Raw genomic sequence first — 20,018 nt, 5'->3', positions numbered from 1 at the left:
TTATGCTCCCACGGATCCCCCAATTCCTAGGCCGCCGCTCCCCACTTCCTGTAGCCTTGGTCAGGGCCGGGGGCGTGTCTGAGGGGCGGGGCCCGTGGTAAGGAGGATTTTTTTAAAAGGGCGAAGTAATTAGCATCCTCCAACATCATTGGCTCCTCGCCTTTCCTGCTTTGCATATGCCCGCCCAGCTGGCTGCCCGGGGTTTGCTGAGGTTCAGCAGGGTTTGCAGCGGCCTTGGCAGCCGCGGTGCTTCAGTGCGGGGCGGGCGGGCACCGAGAGAGCTGCGGCCGCGAGCTGGGAGCCAGCTGCCAGCGGAGCTGCTGCGGCGGCACCTGGGGCAGCCTCCATCCTACCGACATTGTAGACGCCGCCCGGCAGCTTCTGCACCCATTCAGGCCCAGGAAGGACCGGGCCAGACACTTTTTATTTTGGATGAAAGGGGCGAGTTCCGGAGGGAGCGTCCCTCCTGGTCTGGCTCGCTTTTCAGTGCGCCCCAGCTCTGGCCCAGGCTCTGGAAGATGACTCCAGGGTCTGCCCTGTGCATTTCAGCTCCGGGAGGCAGCCGAAAGTAGTAACCCTTGGTGCTGGTAACACCTGGTGGAAAAGTGAGCCGAGGCGGCGCGGAGCCCCCTTGCCCCGCGAACCCGGGCGCCCGCTGCTCCTTCCACTCGGCTCCCCGTCGGCCGCAGCATGAAGTGGCGCAGCGATGGCCAGGAGAGGTAAGAAGCCCGTGGTAAGAACGCTGGAGGATCTGACGCTGGACTCGGGTTATGGTGGCGCGGCGGACTCGGTGCGCTCCTCCAACTTGTCTCTGTGCTGTTCCGACTCGCACCCGGCGTCCCCGTATGGCGGGAGCTGCTGGCCGCCTCTAACTGACTCCATGCACAGCCGGCACAACAGCTTTGACACCGTCAACACTGCCCTGGTGGAAGACTCCGAGGGGCTGGACTGCGCCGGCCAGCACTGTTCGCGGCTGCTGCCGGACCTCGACGAGGTCCCCTGGACCCTGCAGGAGCTGGAGGTGCTGCTGCTGCGCTCGCGGGATCCCCGGGCAGGCCCAGTGGCACCCGGCAGCCTGCCCAAGGACGCGCTGGCGAAGCTATCGATGCTGGTGAGCCGGGCGCTGGTGCGCATCGCCAAAGAGGCGCAGCGCCTGAGCCTGCGCTTCGCCAAGTGCACCAAGTACGAGATTCAGAGCGCCATGGAGATCGTGCTGTCTTGGGGCCTGGCGGCGCACTGCACAGCAGCGGCGCTGGCCGCACTGTCCCTTTACAACATGAGCAGTGCTGGCGGGGACCGCCTGGGCCGCGGCAAGTCGGCGCGTTGCGGCCTCACCTTCTCTGTGGGCCGTGTGTATCGCTGGATGGTGGACAGCCGCGTGGCCCTGCGCATCCACGAGCACGCCGCCATCTACCTGACTGCCTGCATGGAGAGCCTCTTCCGGGACATCTACGCGCGGGTAGTGGCCTCCGGGCTCCCCCGGAGCTGCAGCGGCCCCGGCTCGGCCTCCAGCTCCGGCCCAGGCCCGAGCTCAGGCCCCGGTGCTGCCCCCGCGGCGGATAAGGAGCGGGAGGCGCCCGGAGGGGGAGCGGCGAGCGGCGGCGCCTGCAGCGCAGCCAGCAGCGCCAGCGGGGGCAGTAGCTGTTGCGCCCCGCCAGCTGCGGCCGCCACCGCAGTCCCGCCGGCCGCCGCTGCAGCCAACCATCACCTTCACCACCACACTCTCCACGAGGCGCCCAAGTTCACCTTGGAGACCCTGGAGCACACGGTCAACAACGACTCCGAGATCTGGGGGCTTCTGCAGCCCTACCAGCACCTCATCTGCGGGAAGAACGCCAGCGGTAAGTGGTGGCGCGGGTGCCTCTCCCTTCCACCAACTCTGCTAACTCTCGGCGCAAGTTTGCCTCGCGTCCCCCTCCCGCGTTTTTTCGGCCACCAGCCACTGCCCCAAGCTTTTGAGGGGGCGGCGGCGCAGGGGGCGGCCAGAAACGCGCGCGTTCTTCACCGTGTTGGAGATCGCGTACTTGAAGCAGCCCAGGTTCTGGAGCGCCGGGTTCCGCCCCCCACCCCAGGGGCGGGGCAGCGGCTGTCTGCTGTGAGCGAAACCCGACACCATTTTTCAAAAAGCGGGTTTGAGATCTTTTGCACCTGGTGCATATCTTCTACCAGAACCCTGTTTGGCTCTTTAAGATGCCCCATTCCCGTGCCCACAGGTTTGACTCTTTAGGACTCGGGAGGAGGCGCGTTCCTCTCTCCGCCACCCATTCTCTATTTGGCCCAAGACCTGGCCCTTCCCACGGGGGAAGGAGGGTCGGGCGGCGGTAAAGGCAGAAGGGTCAAGAGCTGGCTTGGCCTAGAAACAGTGGGGGAGATGTGTATGTGTGGTGGGAGGGTGAGCGAGGACGGATCTGTTCAAGTTTTTCCCGGGCAGTTTTTTTGGGGACCAGAGCACACAGCTGGTGATGGCGGGGGATGCTGAGCGGTGGACAAAGCCCTCAATTCCGACCTCCCAGCTCTAGCCGTCTAGGTTCCCTCCGGCAGGGATTTGCAGCTGTCACCACTTGGCTGAAAGGAGCGCCACACCACGAGGGACCCAAGCAGGATGGTGGTGGGGCGGGGTTCGGGAGGGGGTTATCAGCTCAGGGCGTCGTTTCCGCGGGTCCTTCTTCGCACCGCCCTGTATTGGAGGCTGGAGCTGCTGGGTCTGAACCCGCAGTTCTGGTGGCGGAGGGGGTGGGACCCAGGCCCTTGTTTTTGAGAGCTCGCGCTGGCGGGCCTGCCTGTCTGAGAAAGCCGGGGCTGCTAGACACTTCAAAGCTTCAATTTTCCACAGGAAATGGTAGAAGCGTAACTGGAGACTCGAAAAGCGAAATAAAACTTTGTTACATATTCGGCGGTTTGGCCGGAGGTTGCGTGGTTGGAGCAGAAATGCAGTCTCTCTGGGCAGATTTCATTCATGTTGCTGCCTGTCTGTTTCCCGGGGGCTGAAGGAGAGATGCAGTGGGCGCGGCTAGGCCTCTGGGGGGGGGGGGGGGGCAAGTGTGCACATGCGAGTGTGTGCATGTGGTAGATGTGTGCCCCTTGTGTAAGTACTCTGGGAGTGTGCGCAGGAGCCAGCAGGCATGCAGCGCGCAGGGCTCCAGCTGAAACCTTTTGGAAACGACCCTGCAGCTCCGGATTCCTTCACCTGGGTTTGATCATAGGTGGGGGAGGGGGGAAAGGACCAAAGCGATTGAGGTGTGGGTCTATGTGTTGGGGGCGAAGGACCCGCTTTGATCCTCTTTTGTATCTCTTTGCTAGAGCCCCACCCCCTCTGCTGCCTGCAGAAGGAGGGCACAACCCCAAAAAAGATGTCTGCGAGGAGGACACACACACACACACCCCATCCGGACTGAGAATGGAAACATTGGGTAGAAAGCATTAGGCTTTGTATGGGCTTCTTCAGCATGGGGGGGGGGCGGGGGGGTTCACCAGCAAAACCCAGGAGCTTTGGACTGGATTGTTCTTTGTTTGGAAGCCCAACTCCACCAAAAAGCTCAGAGGGGCTTGATGTTCTCCCCATGGGTGCTCCCAGTGTCCGGTTTCAATCATCCTTTAACCCTGGGCCATCTCTCTTTCTCCCCTTCTATGCTCCTTCTTAGACTGGAACCTCTCCTTTTTCCTCCCACCAGATTTCCTTTGTGGGAGATCAGCATTCCCCTCAGGAGGCTCCAGTCTGCAAATCTGGGCCCTGGGCTTCATCTGTGTCTGCTGTTCTCTTGAAGCGGTGCCTTCTGGCAGGCACAGGAGCTAGGTATATGATACACCCCACCCCACCCCAGGTCTTCTTGTACCTCTGTTAGTAGCCCCTATGTTTTTCAAATACGTTTACTTTTATGATCCTTAACATCTTTTAAAGACAGTGTTTGTGTTTATTCTTTTTTGGAGTAAGTATAATTTAAGGAAAGAGAAGACCACAGAGTTGGTTTTGGGCAGGGTGAGTGTGTGGTGGTTGGGACTTGCTGCCATCAGGCGTTTCCTACACCACAGAGCTTAACTCCTGGGTCTCAGGGACCTTCAGCCTTCTCGAGCATGAGATATACTGTAATTTCATTGTGATCTCTTCATCTCCTTTCTTGGGGCTTGTTTAAAGTGGCAGGACAATGTATGCAGAAGAGTTAAGGAATGAGTGATTAATGTCTTAGGTATCTGCGACAAACGTTCAATATCAAACCTATTAAACTCTTGCTGCAAACCTTAAGGAGGACATACCTTTTATAATAGATTTACCCCCTTTAACTCAGTAGCATCATTTATTTATTCCTTTATGAGTTCATTTGTTCATCAATATTTATTGAGCGGTTTCTAAATGCTAGGGGATAAGCAAGCACTGGGTAAGAGGTGATAACAGCTGACATGGGTCCATCTTCACTCCTCATATTGACTATTTGATCCTCAATGCTCCATTCGAAAAAGTTCTTCTCTTATCCCCCTTAACAAAGGAAGAAACAGGGAACTAAATATCTTGTTTGTCTGAATGCAGAAGGCCTGGCCTCAGGGTCCACCCTCTTAATCACTGTCTGTATGACTTTAGTGACAGATGAGTCCCCTGTCCTCAGGCCATCCTTCCTTCCCTTCATTATCTACACAGTTGAACAGAGACCCTTCACAACCTGACTTCTTTTTGTTTCCATTTTTATACTTTGTCTCTACCAAACGGAACTGGGCAGTACTGAATTTTACTTTTTTTTTTGGGTGGGGGGTACTGGGGATTTAACTCAGGGGCACTTAACCACTGAGCTGCATCCCCAGCTCTTTTTTTAAAATTTTTTTTAATTTTAGAGACAGGGTCTTGCTGAGTTGTTTAAGGCCTTCTAAATTGCTGAGGCTGGCTTTGAGCTTGCGATCCTCCTGTCTCAGCCTCCCAAACCGCTGGGATTACAGGCGTGTAATAGGGTGCTGGCTGTACATGTTTTTATAACCTCAATCAAGCCTAAGGGAGGGCCTGGTACACAGTTGGAGCTTATTAGATGCCTGTTGAGTTGAGTGAGCTATAACACAATGGTGTCCTAAAAGGAGCTGTTGTGTTGTGAGTTTCTTGAATCACCTGTGCAAGTCTTTCTAGTGTGGTTCCCTCTTTTTATTGCCAATCTCTCCACCTGTCTGTCCTTCTAATTTGCTAAACTGCCAAGTGTGAGGAATCACAAAACTGGTCACCTGGGACTCACCTCTGCAAGCAAGATAGTTGGCCTTGAGGAATCCCATGCGTGGGCGTGTAGATCTTGCACTCTGCGGTGATGTGAACAGCCCTCAGAGCTGGGGATTCTCTTTGGTTGGTTTTCAGCTGTTTGAGGAGTTGGGGCAACAGCTGAAAGGTCCCAGGGAGGAGTGGTGTTTCGTGGGGGCTTGAAAATTTGAATTTCCCAAATTCATTTTGTTAAAGCTAAATAAGGAGTGGGCAGCCTTTGTACATGTTAGTTACTGTATTGAAACTCCAGGGCTGGCCCCTTTCCATCATCCTTGAAGATGTGGTTTCATCATGATTTTCCCGGTAGCCCTCCCTTCTCTCACTCATTCTTCTTCCATCTTACCCTGTGCAGAGCTGGGCACTTGGGCCATGCCCCTGCACTGTTAGTTGAATGAATATAACCAGCCCACTCAGGGTTTGGCTTTTAAAACTTGCTCCTCAACATCTGTAAAGATGCTATAAAGATCCCCCTGGACTTGAATTTTAAAGGTGCCATTTTCTCTGTGTTCTTAGTTATGTTACCTAACCTCTCTGAGCCCAATTTTCTTGTGCTGTAACGAAGGTAATAATGATGAAGATTAAATGAGATTGTGTGTTCTAAAGGATGCCAGTCTAGTGCCTGACACATGGGTAGGAGCTGAAATGATGTGATAATCGGACATGGAAGTACAATCTCTCTCGAGTCCAGATATGCTTACCACCTTATGCTCATTGCGATGGAATCAGCAGGGCACAAAGTTTTACTGGGATTTCCCTTTTGGATATTCCCAACCATAGTCAGTGTGCCTACCTAAGCGACTGACCCCATGGGTATGATAATCTCATGACCAAGGCTACAAAAAGATCGTTCTGGTCAAAAGGAAATTAGCTTATTTTATTTGCTGGTTTTTAAAAAATGTATTTAAAAGATGTCTTTAGAGAAGGGGCACCAGGGGACTGTGTGGAGTGACAGAAATGTCCCTTACATTGATAGAGTGGGGGCTCATTTCATTTTGACAAATGTATACATTTGTCAAAACCTATCACATCATGAACTTGAAATTTATGCATTTCTTGATATTTCAAGATAGACTTCATTTTTTTAAAAAACAGACAAAAAAAGCCATAGGTATTCTCAAATGAAATTTTATTTTAAATGCAGGAAAAGCTTGAAGAGAAGAGAGAAGGTCTCTGTACTTAGAAAGAATTAGTCTCAAATTTCAGCTCTGCTAGTTTCTAGCCAGTGACTTAATTTTGCTGAATTTGGTTTTCTCATCGGTGCAGTGAGGATTGATTACATTTAGTTTTAAGACACACACAAAAAGAAGGAAACCCAAACCTGCCACGTGGGGCCATCGCAAGATGAGATCAGACGGGGTGTGTGAAGGCTTCAGCCGGGCACGGCACCCTTGATGATGATGATGGCTTCCTTCAAAAGCAGATCATTCGGGCTGGTGATAACAATACTTTGGGGATTTTGAATAGTCTTTCATTTCAGGACTCCCCAATCTCTTTATAAACATTAATTACCCAAGCCCTCGCCTTGCCCGCACTGGCTTGGTGGGGAGGTCGGTGCTCAGCTCTTCTGCTTGCCTGCGGCCCTGTGGACCCTGACTCTGCATAACTGCTTGCTCAGCAGTTTTTCTGCTGCCCAACTGGTCACCCTGTTCCATGGCAGAGAGTGGCTGTGCTGGACAACAATGTCCTACAAGGACCTCGGCCCCTCAGAGGAACAGGGAAAGCCATCTCGCGTGCCCGCCTGTAGCAGTTATCTTTGTTCACAGAGCACGTTTTTAATTAACTGGCTTGATGTGAATGAAAACTTGGAACTTAGGTCAGTAGAGGGTTATTTGGTTTTCTGGGTAGACTTGTCGGTTCAAGGCTGGGTCATTGGAAAGTTGGGTGTTTCCTGAAACAAAACCACGAGGGATCAACCTGGAGACCCGAGGTCAAGCTGGGGTGCTGATGGCCTCTAATTCTGAGTCTGTTATTATCCGTGACCTTGAGCGAGATGACAATTCATCTATAAAATGGGTCTGATTATCATCTACTGTGAGGTAAATATAAAACACTAACTGACTCTGGAGTCAGACACACCCGTAAGCTGCAGTTTCCCCGTCTGTAAAATGGGTACGTAATAGTCATAGTTACACTTCTGTAGCTTATTACGTGCTGGGCTCTGGTTTACGAGTTCTCCCTATATAATTGCTACATTTACATCAGCTATTATAAAAGACGGTTCATACATCTCAGTAGTTTAACACAATGGAAGGTCATTTCTTAACTCACTTAAACTGATGGGTGGGAAGAGGCAGAAGGGTCATTTAGGTGCCAGGGCTGATTGATGGGGGGTTGTGCTGTGTTTATCTTCAATCTGAGGCCTTCAGTGCCTCCCTTGGACGTTCATCCAGCCAATAGATGCAGGAGGATGAGAATGCAGGGGATCTTAAGAAAGGTGCTACAGGCTGAGCCTGGAAGAGACCTGGGTTGCTGTGCCCAGGTGTCACGGCCAGATGTGTCATTGGTCCTCTGGCTCCTGACTGTCTGAACCCAGTGCCGCCTCCTTACCCTTTTTCCTAAGGGAGGAATCCATATTTTATCTGGTCACTTCTCCCAACTTAAAGTTCAGCATCTTTGGGTGATGCTCAGTCCCATCCATGGGCCCGAGTGGCTCATGTGGCTCCTCATGGCCTAGGGACCTGAAGTCAAGGGTGGACCATTGTCTCCACCCCGCCTCAGCACACCATGTCAGGACAGGGTGCGGTAACCACAGCACAACTGCGTAGAAGACACGCAGCAGGCCTGGTCCTTAGTAGTTATGAAATCATGCCAAATGCCACCGAGGGGTTGTACCTGGCAGTAGGTAGGTTCCTAGATTAGGTGCTTGTTCTGCTCTCTGAGAAGAGATTACTGGCTCATTATTCTCTACACTTCAACTCTGTCCAGGGAAAGATTTTCTCTGTCCATCATTCTTTTTGACCATACCTGAAGTGGGTCATGGGAGGGGGCTGTAGATCTTTCAGAATTTGAACTTTTATGTGCTCGTGGGTTATAATAATGCTATAACAGGAAAAGACTTCAAGTCCACGCTTATGGACTTTGCCAATGCAATTCCTTCAACAATTTAGTGGGCTTTTCATCTATGCTGCTGTATTAGTCAGCTCTGTGTCCCTATCACTAAATATCGGAGCAGCTAAGTTGATCAGCTATTCTTCTTCCCAACCATTTTCTCTAGATCTTGTGGATCATTAGGCCTGAGTTCTACCTTCCAAGTTGTCAAACATGACAATTAAACCAAACAGTTTCCACTGAATGACATAGGTCTCCAGTTTTCCAGCCTCTAAGTCAATGTCACATCTCTAGAGCACACACTTCTGGCACTGATTTCTGTATCAGTTAGGGTAATGCTATCTTGTGCATCAGATAAGGCCTCATGATTTTGTGGCAGAACACAATAGAAATTGTTTCCTCCTTCCTTTAAAGTACAGGTGATGTAGGGTGTTACTCTGTCCATGGAAGTCGATGTCAGTTCTGTCATCTGAACATGACTCTGAGAAACTTCTCTGATTGGGGATGACAGAGAGTATGGCAGACTGAGGTTTCTTTTTCTTAATCTTTATTTTTCTTTGTTTATTTTTCTGTAGTGTAGGGACTGAACCCAGGGCCTCACGCGTGCGAGGCAAGCGCTCTACCACTGAGCTACAACCCCAGCCTGGAGGATTGAGTTTTTATGAGACAGTCCTGAATATGGGTGTATCAGATCCTTCCACATCCCACATGCCAGAACCCCCCCCCCCACCCCCACCACCACCACAGCCTTGACTAGAATGCAAGGGGGTTGGGAATTATGGTCTTGGCCGGGTAGCCAGCGACCCTGACCACAGTTCTGCACTACTGAGGGACGTGCATTTTAAACCAGCAGCTAGCCAACTCAGCGACCTCACCAAGCAGGTCCTGTGACCCTGTTTTACAGATTAGGAAGTGGAGGAACAGAAAGTTGCAAGAATTTGCCCGAGTTCACAGTGGCTTTCAAGTGGCTGGGCCGGACTCGAGTTGGACAGCCTGGCTCTGGACTGTCTCACAGAATGTTTGTGAGGCTCGGAATGATACAAGGGATGGGAAGCGTGTACCCCAGTATCTCATTCGTGGCGTGCACTTGGTAACGGTTATCTATCATCTTTGTTATCCCTGATGGTCCTGTGCTGGAAATGGCGTGGATTAGCAGTGACCGGGTGTGAGGCGCTCAGACATGGGTAAATCTGATTCTGCACGAGTCTGTGCTCCAGGAAGATTGCATTCTGTGCCTGTCTGTCTCTTCCGCCACCTCCTGCATCTTATCTTTTGGGGAACCGCCAGTTGCTGAGCTGGGTGCTAGGAAGCCTTCCACACTTATTACCTCATTTCATCTCCACCCTGTTCTTAGGAAGTGGGTGTTTCTAGTCCCCCCTCTTCCTGGGGAGGAACCTGAGGCTCATCAAAGTTCAGGCACCGGTTTGAGATGCCACCAGTACTAAAGGGTAGGGATGGGATTTGGGGTCCAGAGTCTGTGCTCTGAGCTGCTCAGTGGTGAAGTACAACGTAGGAACCCGTGAGAGGAGCCCAGAGCAGCCCAGAGCGGCCGAGGGGCCTGGCTCTGTGGGGTGCTGGTGGTTAGGGTGACGACTGTCCTTGTGTGGATGTGGTCCCAGGATTTGCTTTACCCCCACTCCTCCAGCTTCCCTCCCCCGGGCTGCCCCGTGGTCACTGCCCAGCTCTTCATCAGATCACCGTGTAGGCTGCTCAGCCGAGGCCCCAGGCAGTGGCTGGCTGGGCGGGCTCAGGGGCAGCTCTGTCCATACCCTGCCCCGCTGGGCAGGCTCGGTGCCCTTGGAAGCACTGGTCAAAGCAGGAAGGAAACTGTGGCATCATGGAGATTTTATTCTGGTTCTTCTGTGGTGGAGACTGAACTTGGTCTTTCCAGAGAGTTGCAGAGCTGCAGGTAGGTGGACCAAGTTCAAATTCTGACTCCACCACCTCCGAGCCAGGTGACCTTGGACGAGTCAGTTCATCTTTCCTGAGTTCAATTTCCTCATCTGTTTAGTGAGAATAATGGCAGTGTTCCCTTGTGGGTTGTTGGGAGGACTGGAGGAGTTAATTCATGTGAAAGTCCTTAGAATAGCATTGGACACTCATGAATGCTCAATACCTGTTAGCGGATACCATTATTAATTCCGTAGCAGGGCTAGCCTCCTTGCTTAAAGAAGTGCTCCCTGAACCCTGCCTTACTGACTGAGTGGCTTCTGATAGTCCATAAAAAACTAGACTTCTGGGATTTGACCACTTAGCTGTGTGATATTGGGCAAATTACCCAACCTCTCTGTGACTCAGTCTTCTCTTGGCCAAATAAGAATAATAATGAAATATAATTCATAGGGCTGTTAGAAAGTGCCTGACAGAAATTGCTTAATAAATGTTAGCCATCACTGGGTTTTACTACATCTACTATGACTCTTTCTCTGGGCACCGTGTTAGATGTTAAGTAACATGGTCCCTGCCCTCACGGAGCTTGGAGGCCTGCAATGGATTTAGTTTATTCATCAGAGAGTCATACAAATGCAAATTTATAACTCTGACAGTTGCTACAAAGGAGAGAAGAACTGGGCTGTGAGTCTCCACTGAGGCTCACAGGGTTGGGAGCCAGGTTTGGGAGCAAAGGGAGATTTCATTAAGGAAATGAAGTGTGGATGAGGCTGCAGCATGGCCAGTTTGGTGGAAGAGGTAGGAAGAGTGCTCTGTGAATGTAAAGAGCAGGTGCAAAAGGCCTGTGGTAGAGGGGAGCACTTTAGGAAGGAGGATCAGCCAGGGTGGCTGGGATAGGGGAGGAGAGCAAAGGAAGCCAGGCAGAGGTTAAGCCAAGCATCTGCCTGGTATGAGGGCACCGAAGAGTCTTTGAGAGCTTTTCAGGAGGGAGAGGCTGTGATCAGATTTGTGTTCTAGAAAGCTCAGCTCATGTTGGCTGCAGTACAAAAGGCATCCTGGAAAGAAAAGGTGAGTGTGGGAGGACCTGTTGGGGGTTGTTATCACCCCATCTTAAGAGTCTGAGGCTGCAAGACATTGAGTCACTCGCCCAGAGTTGCTAAACCAATAAGGGGCAAAGTAGGGCTTGGATCTGAGTCCGAGGACTTCAAATTCTATTTTTCTCTCACCTCATCCCAAGGGAGCAGCTGATTCAAGTCTCCCATTTTACCGATGGGGAAACTGAGGCCCTGCTGAGCCACTCCCTTGCCCGAGGTCATGTGACATAGCCGGAACCGGGTCCCCAGGTTTCTGGAGTCCCTGTCCACCTCCCTTCCTCTGTGACGCATGGTCTCTGCCAAACCAGATCACTCTTGGGAGACAGAGTAGGACAGAGCTGTGGCGCTGGGGATGGATTCATGATCCTGCTCTGCATCTCACAGTAAAATACACGCCCGCGTGGAAGCCTGCCACGGTCCCCCTTAGATTGTGGCTGAGCCAATGAAAGCAATTACCGTGAAGATCAGGTGTGCTAAATGCAGAATCAAATTAACAGTCCCCCGGCGCCAGTCGGGGAGGCAGCTGAGAAGGGGTGATTGAAATCGTACAAAATCGGCGCCTGCCCTGGGGGCGGAGGTGGCCTGGATCAAGGGATCTCCTTTTGGTGGCCTGTGTCCTGGGCTCTTCCTGATCCCAGCTCAGGGTACCACCCAGGGGGTCGCGATGGGCCCCAGAAGCACGTGAACACGAATTACCTCTTTCTCTGGGTGCCTCTGAGAGTTTCAAGTAGTGGGGAGCAGGACTGGCCTTTCCCTCCCTGACCTCCCGGCTGGCTCCACCCTCTTAAGTCTTTACTTTGCTGTCTGAGGGGCTGGCCCCGGGGTCCCCCTCCCTCCAGAGCTGAACCCACGTGCCCCCTGGAGCTTGCAGGGAGGAATTCATTCACAGATGCACGGGACTGCACCTGTGGTAGTTGGAGGCCCCTTGTCAACCTCCTCTCCTGGTCATGGTGGTAACACAGGCCACGGGGACGCCTGTGAGGGTCAAGTGACAAGGGTGTGACAGGCAGGGAGAGGAGCGCCTCCCCCATCTCCTTCCCCCTTCCACTCTTCTGCGGCCCCCAGTTTGGGGCCTGGTGACATCTCTTCATGCCTCTTATTCAGTTGGCTGGGGAGAGGCCAGAGGCTCTGCACTGTAGTGTGTGGGGGGGCAGGTGCGGGGCCCTTCCCCTCCCTGCACCCACTTCTCCCACCCAGGTCTGCCGCAGCGGGTGTGGCTCTGTGTCAAGGCTTCTTTCTCTCCCAGCATGAGAGCCATGGGTTAAGGACACACACCAAGGACAAGCTGGCACTGTCATGGCCTCTGAGAGCCCCGTCATGTGGGACTGCACAGGGCAGGCCGTCCTGAGCCCTCCCTCTGTGAGCCCCAAGGCCTCCTGAGCTCAGGACCCACGCTGCGTGACCTGGCGTCCCCGAGCTTTCCGGACCTCCATGCCCTCCTCCTGGAGTGGGGACTGACGGAGGTCCCAGGTCCAGGTTGCAAGAGCCCAGAAGCAGTGCTTTGGGAATCCATGAAGCCCAGCACGTAGCCGTGGGGAGAGCTACCAGCCAGGGACCGTTTGCCATCCCCGGCACTGTGCTGAAGTCGGCGAGCCTCGGCCACTCTGCGAGAGAGGCGTTCTTACCTCGGCTTTCCCAGAGAAGGATACCGAGGGCCAGAGAGGTGCAGACCCTTGCTCCAAGTCCTGTAGTCGGCAGGGTGCAGAGCAGGGATCCAGCCCCTGCATCTTGGCTCCATTCCCAGCTGCCAGGAGGAGCGAACGAGGGATGAGAGACAGAAGGCTGAGGAGGTAACTGTCGAGAGTCTCGTAGGGTGACATTACCCCTGCGGCAGGGAGCTGTCAGGCAGCTGGTCCTAGACTGGGAGGACAATGGCAGCAGGCCCAGGGGTCTCGCCAGGCCATCACACCTCAAAGCCTGAGCACTAAGGGCAGGGGTGGAAAAGATGGCGAGTCTCCCCGTTACGTGCCACGACATGTGGGGGCAAGTGGCAAGGCCCTGCTCTCCTGCCTGCCCTGATGGAGTGGGCTAGTCTTGCTGCCCCTGAGGTTCCTAGCAGCCTGTGCGAGAGGAGCCATCCCGAGTGGCCATGCAGCTCTTAACAGAGAACTTAACAGAGAACTTCCCTGTGGCACTCAGCCACAGGGAAGTTTCTTGGTGGGAAGCTAGAGAGAGTTACGAAGTTGCATGTGGTGACCTCCCCAGCGCTTCCTGGCCCCGCTCTGCTGCCTGCGCCCCTTCTCGTCCCTCCCGGTGCGCCCAGCGTGGTGAGACATGTGCAAACAGAGGGCCAGGGCAGGAGCAGCACTCCCCCTCCCATGCTCTGGAGGAGCGTCTTGAGGTCAGAAGCTGGTTCAAAATCTCGGTTGGTGTCAAAAGGTCTGGGACAAAATGAGCGAGCTGCGTACCTTACCTGAAAACCTCGTCTCCAGCGCACTGGGGTGTGGGTCTGGAGAGGCAGGAGAGAGAGAGCTCTGAGGGTCTGGGCTTCACTGGGAGGCACTGTCGTGGCCAGAGATGGCAGCCCTTGAGGGTTTAAGGACAAAAGAGAGCACAGAGCTCTGTCTAGAACCGCTGTGTGATCTCAGGCAAAGGGCTTTACATTTCTGGACTTGTTTTCTCATCTGAAAATGGAAATGATAAGCATACCTGCTTCCCACCTGTTTCCCAGGATTGTTTTGAGGCTCAGAGGAATCCTCAGATGTAAAAGTGTCCCATCCACTGTAATCATTCATTCAATCGTTTACCTGTCAAATACTTATCGAGGACCTACTATGTACTCGGTGTGGTTCTAGATGCTTAGCCTCCATAGACAAAAATTGTCACCTTCACAAAACTCACACTCTGGGGGGGAGAGAATGGCAAGAGGTAACTATACAGGTAATAAAGGACACATGGGATGGAGTAAATGATCCGATGTATTAGAAGGTGATACTTGCTATAGAACAAAGTAGACTCCAGAAAAGCAAGGGGTGGGCTGGGAGAGCAGTGTGGGGGGGCTCTTGCGAGCACTGCAGGTGGACTGAGAGGAGGTGGCTTCTGTAGAATCAATAAGACAGTGTCTGAGCACGGTGTTGGGGAACAGGTCGACTCAAGGACGACTCAAGGGCGTTTGGCCTGAACAACTGGAAGGGTGAGGTTGCCTCGGATGAGATGGGGAGATGCAGGAGGATCAGGAGCCCAGGACATGCTCATTCAAGGGGCCCTTGTCACATTTAGGAGGAGACGTTCACTCAGCAGTTGGAGAGTCACGGCTGGTGTTCGTGAGCAGGGATGGTTTGGAGATTGGAGACGGGCAACAGAGAGCTTGTGCATGGTTTTCAAGCCAGGAGCTGGGGCAGGGTCCCCAAGGCACTGAGTGTGGAAGACACAAGGGGACCAAGTCCAGCAGGAAAGGAGCCAGCTCTGGAGGCTGAGCCACAGCAGTCGGGGAGAAACCCAGGTGTCCTGAAGATCAATGGAGAGAAGTGGTCAGCCATGGCGGGTGCGCATGCGTGGTCCCTGTGTCCACAGCTGTGGGAGCACGTCGGTCTTCAGCCTCGCAGACCACTCAAAGGGCCCACGAGGAAGGAGCAGTATCCATGTCCTAGTGGGAGCCTAGTGGGGCCCATCAACCTGATCAGATCAGCTCTCCCCGGCCCTTGGGCGGTGAAGGGCCTTGGAGACCTCTGTGGGGGGAGTGAGGCGGCTCCCCACCCCCACCCCGCAGGTCCTTCCAGATGGGACGTCCCAGGAGGCTCAGGTGGCTGTGCTTGTGCTTTGGCCCCTGAGACAAGCCAGGAAAGCATGTTGCATGGAGAAGCTGAGCCAGGCGGGGCTGAGGAGGGAGAGGAAGGTGAGGGCCAGGCTGGGGACCCCGGGAGGGCTCCAGGACCTGGAAGGGACGGAAGAGAGAAGAAAGCCAACGAGGACCATCAAGGTCGGAAATAAAGCGCATGGTGGATTCAGGGCCCAGCGACCCGGCGCTTCAAAGCTGAAGGTGACCCTCTGCTCCGTGCCCCGGGGTGAGGTCCCTTCTGATTCTTCCTGATGCCAAGCTCTTTTTGTTCCCCTTCACGGCTGCACCCTCACTTCCCAGGTGGCATTTCTGATTCCGGGGAGCAGAGGTGGAACTCATCAAAGTCATCTCTGAACCAAAAATAGCCCCGTCCAGCCAGACACTTCCCGACCTTCCGTGCCCAAGTGCTCGCCTGTCATTTGTCACAGCTGCCATCGTCACCCGTGGCTCTCCAAGGTCTGGGTTTTAGAACCGCCTCGCCTCTGTACCTGAGGAAGGTTGGTGTTCCTGTGCCCTCAGTAGTTTTGTGGCTGAGCCAATTGCTCATAAACAGAAGGGACCCGTCCAGAATTCCTAAACCCCAAAGTAGGCAAAGGGTGGCTTTGGGATGCGGTGACTCACGGGGCGTAAGTCATTCGTCACTGACGTGTCTAATCCAGTTGATCGTAAGGGGAGGGATCGGGGCCGGCAGTTACAGTCAAGGGTCTGGATCAGATGGCCTGGGTTCGAGTCCCAGCGTCACGCTCTGGAGCTGTGCCACCTTGGGACTGATCTCCGAGCCCCAGTTTCCTCACTCACAAAAGTGCCCGCCTCGCAGGAAATGGCAGGAGGTTAATAAGCATTTGGCGTGGGTCAGTGCAAGCTCCGTCCACTCCCAAGTGTGCTGGGCGTTGGGGGTGCTGTTCCCAGTCATGCAAAACCCCCATCATGCGCTCATCGGACTCTGTCGAATAGTCCAGGGAGTTTCCATCACTGGGCGGCATCCGGCACATAGTAGGCACTTAAGCATATCTGTTCAATGAACACGCTCCGTACACTTTGTCTTCGTCACTGCTGTCCCCCCGGTACTTCGGTGGATGCTCAGTAAGTACTCCTGGCGGGCGGAGTGAACCGTGGCCTGGGTGGCGCTTCACGGTCAGGCCGGCTAGGAGCCCTTGGCTGACCATTGGCCAGCTGGCTGGGAGTCTGCCCTGAACAACTCTCCTGTTCATTGCTCGCTCTCTTTGAAGAGTGAAAAAGAAATGAGACGCTCATTATCCCTTTGTGCCCACTTTCTGCCTGGGAGATGAAACCTCATCCTGTTTCAAAGCTGAAAGCCACGTCTTCATGGACTGTGGGATCTTAGAGCCGCGAGAAGGCTCCAGAATTCTGGCACAGCCCTGCTGTCTTCAGTCTGGGCGTGAGATGGGTTTTGCGTCTGAGATGCAGGGATTCAGAGACTTGCATGGGGTGGCACAGCTGCTTGCAGGGGAGCGAGGGTGGTGGGCAGCAGAAAGTCCTGAGTTAGAGGAAGAAAGACCTCACTTCCCAGCTGAGCCTGGGTCTCAGCCCCCTGGTTCTCAGGTTGGTGGTGTCCCCATCACGCCCTGCCACCCTGGGAAGAAAGGAATGAGGCTTTGTGGCTCTTTCTTTAGATATGATTAGCACCAGTGTCCGGTCCCTGAAGTCAATCGGGTCCCAGCCTCTGCTGACCACTGTCCCAATAGTATCTCATTTAATCCCACCAACACCTGAAGAAAGAGGCTCAAGGGCTCAGGCAAGGCCATGCAGCTGGGACACAGGAGCTGGGGCCCAACCATGGTCACCTGACTGGTCATCGCCAGGCCCTGATGCTAACCCTGTTAGTACCTTGTAGCCAGGGAGTGATGCTCCCATGATGCCAGGCGCAGCACTAAGGTACCCGGGCAGTTCCATGGCAGGGGGCGGGGCCAGCTCCCATCAGGAGAGCTGTCAGTCAATCTAATCAGACAGGTCCTCCTCTCTCCCTGCCGCAGGACTCTTTAGGATGGAATGAGAGACTCTCACTCTCCCCAGCGCTCCTCTCTTCCTTTATTGGGAAACATTTAGTGCCGACTAAGTGTGCCAGGCACTGGCATAACAGGAAAGGCACGTTCCACGGCCAGTATCTAAACTGGTTTTGCCATGGCGAGGACGAGAGCGTTTTTTTTCTAGAACAGGGTGGCACTCATTGATTCCAATACTCTCCCTCTCGGCTGGTTCATCCTGATGTTCTTATTGACTCACTGGCTCCGCCTCTTCTTCCTCCTTTCCCTGGGACCAAGTGTAGCGGCTGGTTGAGGGGAACAGAAAGGAGCAGCCCCTGGAGGGCAGGAGGAGGGGGGCCGCCGTGTTCATCAGACCACACAGCTTGTGCTTTTGAAGCCACGATACCTTATTATTACCAAATCCGTGTCCCGCCAAGTGTCTCTACCAACATTCACACCAGCCATGGGATGGGCTTTAATGTCCTAGGCCACGGGAGAGGGGGACAGGGGGAGGGGGGAGGGTCTTCCCTGCTGAGCGGCAGCCTGAGCAGCCGTGGGGTTCCAAGTCCAGGGCTCACTCTGAGCTTCCTGATAGCACTCTTGGCAGCTCCTCGGAGCCCAGAGAACCTGGTTGACGACACCCAGGTGGTAGAGTATGCAGGGGCCCCATCTGAAGGCTGGTCAGGACGTGGAGGTTGGCCACTGGACAAATGGAGTTACTTTGTCCTCCCCAGCAACCTCTGTGGCCCCAATGGAATCTGGGGTCTGACCAGCTGCACCCTCCTTCTTCATCTGGGGCTCCCCATAAGCTCCCCAGGGCATTTTTGGATGTGGCCTCAGATGCTGCTGCTTGAGGTCAGGAAGTCCGTGGAGCATTTACTCAGAAAGTAGAGGGGGGCTGTGGGGAGGTCACCGCTGGATCAGCAGAGCTTCTGTGGGGCTCTGTAGACCACAGAGGGCCCTCAGCCACCTTCCCACCTTCGCCTACAGCGAATGGGCTGCCATCCAGGGATACCTGAGTTTTCCCCACAGTGGGTCTTTCTTGAGGAACCACATCCCGCCCTGATCAAGCTCTTCCTGAAGGCAAACACAAGTGCAGACCTCATGAAGCCTGGGGTGCCTCTGCTCAGCCGCAAAGTCCATTCTGCTCCCACACAAAAGGTCATTCATGTTGCACTGGGTACTGGAAAGGGGGTGTTTGAGTCAGCTTTTTCGTGGCTGAGAAGAACAACATAGAGAAGGGAAAATGTGTTTGGTTTCAGAGGTCTCAGTCCATAGAGGCCGACTCCATTGCTTTGGGACCGAGATGAGGCAGAACATCATGGTGGAAAGAGGCAGAGTAGGAAAGCAGCTCAGGACATGGCAACTGGGAAGCAGAGAGCGTTTGGCTCACCAAGGACAAAACATAGACCCCAAAGGCACACCCTCAGTGACCTGCTCCTCCGGCCACACCGCACCTCCCCAGTTAATCTATTCTAGTGGATTAATCCACTTCTTAGGCTACACCTCAGAACCCAATCATTTCCCCTCTGAATGTTCTTGCATTGTCTCACACATGAGCTTTTGGGGGACACCCCACATCTGAACCCTAACAGCTGGGGTCTGCCCAGTGGGAGATGTGCCACTAGGCAGGATTCCTACCCTTTTTTTTTTTTTACACTGTGGGAGGTTTTCCACTGAAAAGACTCTCCTAACGAACATCCTCATGGAGTCGGTCCCAGGGCCTCTGTTACGGGTCTGAATCACGCATCACGTTTTCCTTAAACTGCATTGAGTTTCCCGCGAGAGGTGAGATGGGAGGTGACTGTCGCAGGTTGAATTCCAAGGAAGTTCTCACGTGTTCTCATGTGGATGAGGTCATGCGAAGTCTTGGTTAGTGCCATAGGACCCGGGAGGCAGGCAACCCGTGTGTGTGTGTGTGTGTGTGTGTGTGTGTGTTTTATCTATACCTGACCATCAGAATGATGAGAAATGTGACATTTGCCTTAGTTTCTGAATTAGGGTGAGTTTGGGGAGCTTAGGTTTGCAGACCCTTCCTCAACTCTGTCCTCCATACCTATGGAGCGTCCATCCCACATCCTGCACGAACACACAGTCATATCTGTGGCTAAAAAGATTTTGTTATGGTTTTGCTTTGGGGATCATTTTTCTCTGTGTATGTGTCATCCTTATTTGGTGGGGTGGGGACTGCCCTGCTGATTTCTCTGTCATTGTGATGTATCCACAGGAATTCTCGTAAAATGAGAGAAATCTGGCCAGACTGATATTTTTTTTTTCCCCATACATAATGAAATGGTTACGAATGTGAAGAAGTTCACGACGTTGACCTCGCATTAAGGGTTTTAGCTGTTTAATTATGGTTATCGATTTATGGCTTTGCAGTTTCCTTTTCATATTTTGGAGCTGATAATTTTCACTTTGAAGCCTTCAGCTATTTTCTTGGGTCCAAGGATGGCTAAGAGCCGAGTTGTCTCATGGAATAAAATGGTCCTGGGCTTATGACATAAAGAAACATTGGCCTCAGAAACGTCCCTCCGAGAATTTTAATCCCGACCAAGGCTCCCCGCCCCCGCTCACACACACACACACACACACACACACACACACACACACACACACACATTGTCCTATGCAGTTGTCATGATAAATAGATTCTAGTGTAAAATTTAGATAAAACCTAATGGTAAGCTCTGTCCCGTCTCCTCCCCTCCCTGGGGCTGGGGGTCTCCTGGAGATGGAGAGGGACCCCTGCCTGCAGCCTTACCTTTACCATTCACTTGTCCTTTACCTGCCACCGCGGGAGGCACGGATACAGCCCCCAGAGTCCAGGATGGGGCCAAACTTTCCCAGGAAAAAGAAACCCAATCCCAACCACCCCTGGGAGACTTGCCAGAGACCTCCCGGGACGGAGCCCCTTCTAGCTGAGTCCCCTTGCCATCCACACGTGCCCACGTATGTTTTCAAGAGAATCGTCACCTGTTTATGGAAGTCAGAGA

The 20,018-nt window shown here is 53.5% G+C and overlaps 1 protein-coding gene across 2 annotated transcripts in view; it reads left to right on the top strand.

The window, feature by feature from the left end:
• Positions 1 to 268: 268 nt before the first annotated feature.
• Abtb3 (ankyrin repeat and BTB domain containing 3) overlaps positions 269 to 20,018 on the top strand; it is a 259,685-nt gene continuing 239,935 nt past the window's right edge. For both annotated transcript variants that reach the window (XM_027941569.2, XM_027941522.2), the window contains exon 1: positions 269 to 1,841. In XM_027941569.2, the coding sequence (XP_027797370.1) occupies positions 707 to 1,841 (1,135 nt within the window). In that variant the 5' untranslated portion in view covers positions 269 to 706. The remainder of the gene's footprint in view (positions 1,842 to 20,018) is intronic.

Source organism: Marmota flaviventris, chromosome 3 (genome assembly GCF_047511675.1).
Source record: "Marmota flaviventris isolate mMarFla1 chromosome 3, mMarFla1.hap1, whole genome shotgun sequence".
Taxonomy (NCBI): Eukaryota; Metazoa; Chordata; class Mammalia; order Rodentia; family Sciuridae; genus Marmota; species Marmota flaviventris.
This window is presented reverse-complemented; position numbering and strand designations above follow the sequence as displayed.